The sequence below is a fragment of the Mya arenaria genome, chromosome 8 (genome assembly GCF_026914265.1).
Source record: "Mya arenaria isolate MELC-2E11 chromosome 8, ASM2691426v1".
In the NCBI taxonomy this organism is placed as follows: domain Eukaryota; kingdom Metazoa; phylum Mollusca; class Bivalvia; order Myida; family Myidae; genus Mya; species Mya arenaria.
In genome coordinates this window covers 1,218,100-1,228,096 of record NC_069129.1, presented here as the reverse complement: position 1 = coordinate 1,228,096, position 9,997 = coordinate 1,218,100, and the positions used below count along the sequence as shown (strand labels likewise).

General features: G+C 35.3%; 1 protein-coding gene across 1 annotated transcript; it reads left to right on the top strand.

Annotated features, from left to right (window-relative positions):
- The first annotated feature begins 763 nt into the window (after positions 1-763).
- On the top strand, positions 764-9,663 carry LOC128242932 (pachytene checkpoint protein 2 homolog). The gene is made up of 7 exons (XM_052960382.1): positions 764-790; positions 1,314-1,400; positions 2,157-2,263; positions 4,513-4,666; positions 5,181-5,293; positions 5,870-5,939; positions 9,017-9,663. The coding sequence occupies exons 1-7, from the start codon at positions 764-766 to the stop codon at positions 9,110-9,112; spliced, it is 654 nt and encodes a 217-aa protein (XP_052816342.1). The 3' UTR covers positions 9,113-9,663.
- The last annotated feature ends 334 nt before the right edge of the window (positions 9,664-9,997 follow it).

Genomic DNA, 9,997 nt, shown 5'->3' with positions numbered 1-9,997 from the left:
TATTTTTAGTAACAGTGACCTTGACCTTGATCCTAGGGACTCCAAACGCAATCCAATGAAAGGTCTCCATAAACTCTTCCTATTGACCAAGTTTAGTCAATATATGTCATCCCTAACTAAAGTTATTCAGTTTCAACCGTTTTTCTATTTTTAGTAACAGTGACCTTGACCTTGATTCAAGGGACCCCAAACCCAATCCCATGAAAGGTCTTCATAAACTTTTTCTATAGACCTAGTTTGGTAAAGATATGTCAACCCTTACTAAAGTTATTCAGTTTCATAGGTGAGTTTGACGCCGCCCGCCCGCCCGCCCGCCCGAACAACGACGTTTGCCATTCTAATAACCAGGTTTTACTACGTGAAAACCTGGTTAAAAATTACTAGTATACGATACACTGTTTCACTATCCATTGAGTTCAGTACTCCATTTTTCATCAATGCATCAACTGCCTGAAGTCAGTTATCAATAGGACGAGCAACGGCCTGAGCTGCATTCATCACAAAGTCCTCATATCTCCCATATCTCTCCAGTTGTCGTCTTTCTCTGGTAGACCTTCTAGGTAGAGGCTTAGGTAGAACACGTTTTTCTATCTTCCTGCTCGTGTTGTCATTAAGTGCATGGCGTAGTTCTACCTGTTCTCCATGGTCATGTTCATCGACTTCTTTATTAGTTTCAGCTAAAGGTTCAGTCATTTCATCTCTTGGTTCTTCAGCAGTCACGATTACGCCACCAAGTAAATTATAACCACGGATGTCATTAGCAATGCTAGCAATTCAAATAAAAGAGACTGTCTATTTTTATAAACGGTGGAGTTTTCGGGGGGAATGTAACATTGAATAATAAACATATCATTAGTAGTTCCAAAATAGCTTTTACATAGTTTGATAAACAAATATCCTTTTTCATTCAAATCAATAAGTTACCGGAAGAGGTATTCCTTTTGTTGCCAAAAGTCCTCTGTGCGTCACCACAGGTGGGGTTGGCGTTCATGCGAACATTGGGTGGGACTTTCGGATAGGGCCCGGTGGCAGGGAATCCACCGTGTGCAATCGCCTGTCGATGAAGAGTTTGTCGGCCACTAGAGAGGCCTGTTTACCTTGAGTCTTTGCTTGGATCAGATACGGAACAAGGACGTTTTGGCGTTCCTGGACCGGTTGAGTATGGTATTGAGCCTCTTACTTTTGGCCGCTTAATACTTACACCATTACCAATTACTACCAATGAAAGAGACTTATGCATCATTTATATCAGCTTAAATAAGAAAACCTCAATTGAAAACAATTGAGATCAACTTGAAATATTTGTGTTACAGAGTGGGAAACTGGTGATGAAGATGTTCCAGAAAATACAGGAACTCATTGATGAGCCTGACGCCCTGGTCTGTGTCCTTATTGATGAGGTGAGAGGTACCAGCATTCATTGGATGGGTTGATAAAGGAAAGGTTCTAAGGGATTGAAATAAAGAAGTACTTAGAATCTTATCATTTCACCTTTACTGTTGGTCATAGAGTTTTCTATAGTGGTCTAAGTCCTGACTGTATTTGTCAAGCAAAGATAACATAATCTTTCATGCTGGTGAAGTGTTGGAAGTCATTTGACCAGTACTAGAAAAATCAATCTTCAATCCTTTTTGGAAGATAGGTTGTGCACACCATTGGGCCCATTAAAATATCTAAATGAATAGTTTCATGCAATATAAATTAAGACATTTCAAAGAAACAAAATCAAATATTGAATCATTATTTAAAAAACACCTGCCATTGCAAAATGATTTGTTGATTATGGAAAATGTCAAACTACTGCGAGTTATGACACCAGTTAACAAGGTGAAAACTCTTTTTGGTGAAGTATGTGGAAAACTGTGATTGTAAAGTGAAAGATTATGGTATGCAAGAAACAAAATAATCATGAGTTTCCGGTATGGAAGTAAAATTCCAACACTAAGGCATGTTGCTAGCAGGTCACTGTGCAAGCCTCATTTCCGACTTTCCCACTGGCCCTCTCTCTGAATTTTCCATTTGCTCCGGAAACACATGCCATATACTTATAGCCTAAAATTTCAAATTGTTATAAATTGTTTTCATGAGGAATGAAAACCTTATTTCATGCAAAATAAATGTTTGTTAGGTATGAATTATTTTGCTTTCTCTACCAGGTTGAAAGTTTGACAGCTGCCCGTAAAGGTGCCATGTCAGGCAATGAGCCGTCAGATGCTATCAGGGTGGTCAATGCTGTTCTCACTCAGATTGACCAGATCAAAAAGTATGTACAACATGATAAGTACATGTATTCTGTATTTGTCCTTACAGAATGGTAATATCTACCCTGTGTGTGTAGTCCAAGTCTAAATTGATTTAAATTTGACCCAAGGGCATGTGTGAAAGTAAGTATATTGTACGATAAATTTCTTTAGAAGTCTTTGTCCAATCATCATCAAATTTGGTCACTATCTGTACAGTCATAATTTGTTGAACAAGTTTGATAACCAGCCATTTCACTTTAGTCACTCGAAAGTTATCACCCTTTATTTATAGAAATTACTAGGGATGGCAACGAGTAATAAAATTGATACTCGAGTACTCGGACAATCTTCCGATTGAGTACTCGGGAACTCGATTACTCAGATAACTTGAATTGGTTTTCGGGAAAGACAAGTTCGTGTATACATGTATCGGTCATGAACATTGTGCGTTGGTCGTAATATAGGCCATTTCATCTTTAAATAAGACTGTCATTATGTACCTTATGTACCTTAACAGAGAAATCAATAAAAAGAAAACAAATATTGGTTCATGCTTTTAATTTGTCGTTTTCATTTTATTTTATACGAACAAATGTACTTTATTATAAATGGAAAGTCAAACTCGGATCATATTCGAGCGTCGAGATGATCAAGACTACACTCAATAATGAACAACATTCAGAATTACTATAAACGAAAATTGTTTACTCTACAAAATACTTTTTAAAATGACAGTTTTTCATAATGAAATATTGTTCTTTTCCTCATTAATATTCATTTTCCATGATTATTATATCCACCAATCAATTGTGATAATCATTGCCCATTCAGGAATCATTTCACGTAACAGTCGTTACTAATTCGCTCGTCAACGTCCATTGTTTAGTGAAAACACAGTAACTGGTAAACAATATAATTCTATAAATGATGTACAGCTATCAAAATTTCGCTAATTTACATCAGTGCTATTTGCAAAGTAGGGCCCTTTGTTGACAGTTTGCAACCATCACAACAACTGTCAAATAATTTGTTAGGGTCCATTGTGTACAAAGCGGGGATTAGAGGGACCGTATTTTGTCGACTTGGAAACATGAAAGATCTGATACTTAACGTCTGTTAATTGTGAATTTGGTGAATTTTATAAAAAACAAAACAAATCCCGAGTACCCGAGTACTCGAGTAATGATTTGATACTCAGATGATTGATCGAGTACTCGAGTACTTGGGTACTCGTTGCCATCTTTAGAAATTACCTGAAATTTGTTTTGTCTGAACAATAACTGTTACTAAAAAAACTCCAATTATCACTGGTTTTGGTCAGAATGTTTATGGGCATTATACCTTGAAGAAGTTCGATAACCAGCCATGTTGCTCTAGTCACTCAAGAGTAATCACCCTTTAATTGTAGAAATTACCTAAAATCTGTTTTGCCTTATCAAAAATTATAGAAGCCTTTGTCAATCATCACCAGTTTGAGTCAGAATTTGTATGAATATTATATAGCTGACAAATTTGATAACCAGTCATATTTCATGAGTTACTCAAAAGTCTTCACCCTTTAATTATAAAAATTACCTTGTCTTTACTTAAAAATTTAGAAGTCTTGTCCAATCATCACCAAATTTGGTCTGAATGTGTAATGGCTGAATATCTCAGTAAGGTTTAAAAACCAGCCATGTCGTCCCAGTTTTCGTAGAGTTATGACCCTTGAATTGGCAAAAGCTGTATTTACAGTGTCCTCTCTTAAATTTACATTAACAAATATGTATTAAGTTGACCTGTATTTAATTGTCATGAATAATTTAGTTTTAATATATTTGAAAGGGGAAAAAAGCCACATTGTTGCATGTGACTTATCTGGCATGGAGTGTGTGCCAAGTAAAATTTCCCAGCCAAAATGTCTGTTGAGTATACATGAAAAGCCTGTCTTTATTTACGGTCATGGCTCAAATTCCTTGTTCTTTTTCTTGTTCAGACTGTTACTTGGTCATGAATTTGAAGAATTCAAAAGTATTTGGAACACATTTTCATCATGTCAAGACTGTGAGTAACCACCAACGCTCATGGCTGTTGTTAAAGGTCAAGGTCACACTTGGTCAAAATGGGTGCTCTTAATTTAACTTTGTGGAAAACATATAAGTTTCTTTTATCCATCAGTATTCTTATCAATCTTGGAAGGGTTTTCCTACTTGTATATTTTAACATTTGTTTAAAAATTAGGAGTAACAAGATGCAATGTGTTATGTCAGGTTTTTTGTTATTCCTACAGGTACCCCAATGTGATAATCCTGACCACTTCCAATGTGACAGGGGCTATAGACCTGGCGTTTGTAGACAGAGCTGACATCAAGCAGTATATTGGTCCACCATCACCCTCGGCTATATACTCCATCTATAGATCCTGTATTCCAGAACTTACTAAGGTGAGATCGTAGACTTTGGAGAAAAAATCATTGTATAATTTTGACATGAATAAGTCTTTAGCATTGGGCCAAATTTAAATAGACCTGGTGCTGAAAATTTCAGGACGGGATGCTAAATTCTTGCTAGGGACCCCCATTTTCAACTTCTGTGCATCGCTGGGACCCTTAAATAATCTTATTCAGTATAACCATGATATTTGGATCCTGTAGAATTACATGTACCTGGGACCATTATTTGTCTTCCATTTGCGTCCTAAGATCCCAAGCTGAAAATACTGCACTGTAATTTAAAACATACATTTTAGGGGTGTTTAGTATGTCATAATTTAAACATGGTTGATTATGAAAGATTTCACTTTCATCCGGTACACACAGACACACATGTATGCATGTACCATTTTCACCTCTCTTCCATATCACAATGTGGACTTGAACCAATCTGCTCAATGATATACAACCCCACAGATCAACCAACTAAAATATTATGTACCTTAAGCTTGTTCTTCATTAACAGTGCCGCAAATTGACATCGGGGCAGAGCGTGCTGGACATGAGGTCCCTGGAGTTCATGCGATTTGTGGAGAATAATGTCAGCAAGGATAGCATACAGCTCAGGGAGATTGCTGTGTGAGTTTGCAAGTCAATTTGTAAAAGTAAAAACCTTCAAATTAAATTAAAAAGCTGTTTAAACATTTTCACCTTTCAAAATATCTCCTCTCATTTTAAAGTTTCAATGTGTTTAGTAGAACTGACCTGACATCATGTGCCAAGCGAATGAAACTGACATAATTTTTATGTGAAAAAAACAAACACCAATGTCCGGAAATTGTTATTCATGCAGTTTGTTGGTAAAAAATCTAACCTGTTATTTGATTAACCTTGTAAATATATATGTGTATTGTGAGTTGGTCTTCTAGGGGCTGTTTAATTAAAGACGTAAAAATCTTACTGTGTATCTTTGGGAGAGTCACAGTTGACAATAAGTTCATTATTTTCGATCTTTATTGAAGCAGGGATCTTGGCTTTAAATTATTTACCTCTCTTAAGTTTACGTGGAGTTTATCCATACAAACTCAAGAAGTAAACTTGCTGTTCCTATTACCCATATAGTATATACCTTTTCAAGTCATAGAATTGAAATCTTTCAGATTGTAAGGCTTCAGACGTAATTAATTTATACCAGAAATTTTTATTCCTTTTCAGTAAAAGTTATGGTTTGAGTGGCCGTACACTCCGGAAGTTGCCTTTCATTGCTCACTCTATGTTCATACAGGTAATAGTTTAGAGTAGTTTAGTTGCAGTCATTTTTTGTCCATGTTTCAAAGAAAAAGTCCTGGCGTCAATATCACCAAAAAACTTTGACTAAGTTAAATCTCAATCTCAACTCAATTAACCATATTACATCAAAAGTTATTAAGAACATGTACGGTTTTTAACCCTTAAGAGCGCATACTACATGTATCATAGAATATGTTGATTTAAACCTTCAGTCAAAATTCCACTAGAAAAATATTCTACAGCCAAAACAGTATATGAGTACAATCCATTTATTTTTTAACATTACTGAAGTATGTTTTTTGCTCTAAAATATTTTAATCTTTGAAATATTGGCAAATCTTTTTTAACAACACATTTCATTAAGAAAGTTTGTTATCAAAAAGCATAAAACATGCATGATTTTGAATCATTCTATGCGTTTATGTGGTAAAATGAGTCGAGTCTGAGATTGAGGTATGACTTGAGTATTTTCGTGATATTCGGGCCGGATATTGTGATAGCCTTGGTGTCATTTGCTTGCACAACTTTAACCTTGCCCAGAATTCAAAAACAGTTCAAAATATTCAAATAAATCCAAAATTTAGTCTTCAATGGTTGTTGAGTTTTGCCACTTGTGAACAACAACAACTGAGAAAGCATCTGCCTTTGCTGCTCTTGTTGAAGTAACACAAACTCTATATAGTATTAACCACTACATATGTCTGTGATTTCTCTGGGTAAACTTTTCTGCCTTGTAAAGCCTGTTTCCCCTTGTGAAAAAGTGTCCAATTTTTCTCAGTAAATATTCCAATGCAGTACACAGAGTTTCTATGAATGAATAAAAAAAGTACAGTTAATGTATTTGACAAGATATGTATTTTTAGCCGGATTTTTCATGTAAAAATTACGGGTTATAGAATGGCGAAAACCGGGCGTTCGGGTGTGCGTTAACAATTCTGCGTTAAATTTTTCTTTTTTATGTAATAAAATCTAGAGTTTTTATCCAATGGTTATCAAACTTGGTCAGACTATTTGACGGCATGTTATCTTGAATATATATGAATATGGGTCACCTCGGGTCAAAACCTAGGTCACCAGGTCAAATCTTTAAAAGAAATATTTCACAGTAATAAATTCAACAATTTTTATCAAATCTTAAAGAAACATGGTCAGAATATTTGTCTGCATAATATCTTGCTTATTTTTTATATCGGTCATCCTGGGTCAAATTCTAGGTCACTAGGTCAAATCTAAGGAAAATCTTTCCACTTCATAAATTCAACAATTGTTGTCAAATCTTTATGAAACTTGGTAAGAATATTTGTCTACATGTTGTCTTAAACATTTGTGAATATGGGTCACCTCAGATCAGAAACTAGGTCACTAGGTCAAATCTTAGGAAATACTTTCCTGATGTCATAAAAAAATTGTATGCTTACCAAACCTTTCAATATCAGACAACAATTAATTTCAAATGCTATTTAATAAACACACATCCCAATCATGAATTTCATTCCTACCCATATTTTTCAAAAAATTAAATTTTAATCAACTTTAGAAATATTTGTGTACATGAAATAATAAAGTGTGTCATTTAGGGTCAAAAACTAGGTCTCTTGGACAGATCGTATTGGAAAAGCTGATTTATTTATAAAATGTTCATTTTTTCCTCACACAAATGGAATAGTTTCTGTTGATCAGGTTATTTGTATGAACGATATCTCCGATAAGAATAAATATGGGTCTTTTTGGTTAAAAGTACTAGGTCACTAGCTCAAATCCTGGGTTTGCAAAATTGCATCATCAAATAAAAAATCCGGTTTGTTTCATGGCGTCTTGTTGCTTTTAAATCAGGTATTTTGACAGGTTTTAGTATTTTCCCAAAGTTGATTTTTTTCCTACCAATTTGAAAGGCACCGGCATTGAAAGAAAATCCCTGTGTCTGGTCCATATTTTTGTCATAAAATATCAGATTTTTAAAGTGACCACCAAAGTATTGAGATGTGTCGCACACAAAATCTGTGTCCTACTTTCAAGTTTAAGGTCACAGCAACCTTCTAAGATTGTATGGTTTGCTGTGTAAGCATTATTAATGATATTTCGTGTCTGGTCCATATCTTTGTCATTCACTGTTTGATTTTAAAATAAATTGCCAGAAATTATCAACATAGATGGGGACATGTCACGCACAAGACCAGTGTCCTTACCTTCAATGTGAAGGTCACAGCAACCCTCTCAACCTAGTCAGTTTTGCTGTTGAAGACTACTGATGATTTTTTATCCATAGGATAAAAATGTTTCCGTCTGTCTATCAAATCTTTTTGACACGTTCCAATTTATATTTCAGTCCATAATTTGCCATTATTAAGATGTTTGTCACTCACGAAATGAAGAAATGTTTTTCTACTCAGTTGTATAACAGGTGTCTACATTATTGACAATTCTGTGGCACATTTACCTTCAGTGAAACCCATTCGACTCAATTTCTTTAATTGTTCTATCTAGTGTTTCTGACACTTCTTTTCCAACGTTTTATACTGTAATCAGTGTTGTTGTCTTTTGCTTTGGCATTGGAACAATTTAACCTTGCCATAACACAAAAACCACTCATGGTTTTCAAATGAAATTTTGTACAAATGTCGCCACAGACAATATTCACATCATATTTGGCATGACCCATAAATCTTGCTTCAGTACTTGTTGAGTACTGCCCCTTGTTAGACTAAAGCTATAGACAGTCATTGGGTTTTGGTCACAATGCTCTTATTTAAAAAAATAGTTGTCTTAGTGATCTTTACTTTTGGACCCTGCTTAACACGCGGGTGCCTTATATTTATCATCATGTCTGTCCATATGTCCACATTTAAAAAAAATAATTGTTAATAACTTAGAAGCTGTTCAAGAGTCATACTTTCTAAACTTTTTACAGTAACACTGCGTTTTTTTGTGATTAGTTATGTAACTAAGCCTTAAATATTGTCAGATTCTTGGTTATATACTAAATAATATGCTTCCAAATTTCACCCCTTTTAAATACGTTATACCAGATCTTGTTCATTATGTTTGTATCGTGTGTGAAATTGTCAATTTCAGAAATCAGATGCCACACTACAGGAATTCTTAGTGGCCCTGGATAAGGCCGTGCAACAGCAGTTTAAGGAGAGAAATGACCTCACTAGGGACTCCTAGTGACCTCACTACCAACTCCTAGTGACCTCACTACCAACTCCTAGTGACCTCACTACCAATTCCTAGTGACCTCACTACCAACTCCTAGTGACCTCACTACCGACTCATAGTGACCTCACTACCGACTACTAGTGACCTCACTATCGACTACTTGTGACCTCACTATAGACTAGTGATATACTCTTTTATTTATGAACTGGATGATTTTTTTTGTGTCGATGTACATTTCTGTCAAAATATGGTACAAAATCTATGCTAAACTTTTAAATAATTCTTATGAACATGTTGGGATATCTGTGCCAATGTACTTGTTTGTACGCACATACGGTGCAACTGGTTAATTGCATCTAAAATATTGCATTTGAGGATAATTGAACATGTAACTACCCTAACTGGGTGCTGCTTCTTGTTGTTTATATGAAAAAAATGTGATTTAATGTAGTTTCATTTTACTTCTAAAACAATTATTATTTTGCCTGATGTTGAAATGTATAAAGTGGTGTTGTTGAAAGATCTCATTCAAACACCCTGATGTTGGACTGTAGATTGTATCGCTTGTGTAGCATCGCAAGCTTGTAGGGAACATATTCAAACACACTGATGTTGGACTGTAGATTGTATCGCTTATGTAGCATGGCAAGCTTTTAGGGAACATGTTCAAACACACTGATGTTGGACTGTAGATTGTATCGCTTGTGTAGCATGGCAAGCTTGTAGGGAACATGTTCAAACACACTGATGTTGGACTGTAGATTGTATCGCTTGTGTAGCATGGCAAGCTTGTAAGGAACATGTTTAAGCACACTGATGTTGGACTGTAGATTGTATAGCTTGTGTTGCATGGCAAGCTTGTAGGGAACATGTTCAAACACACTGATGTTGGAA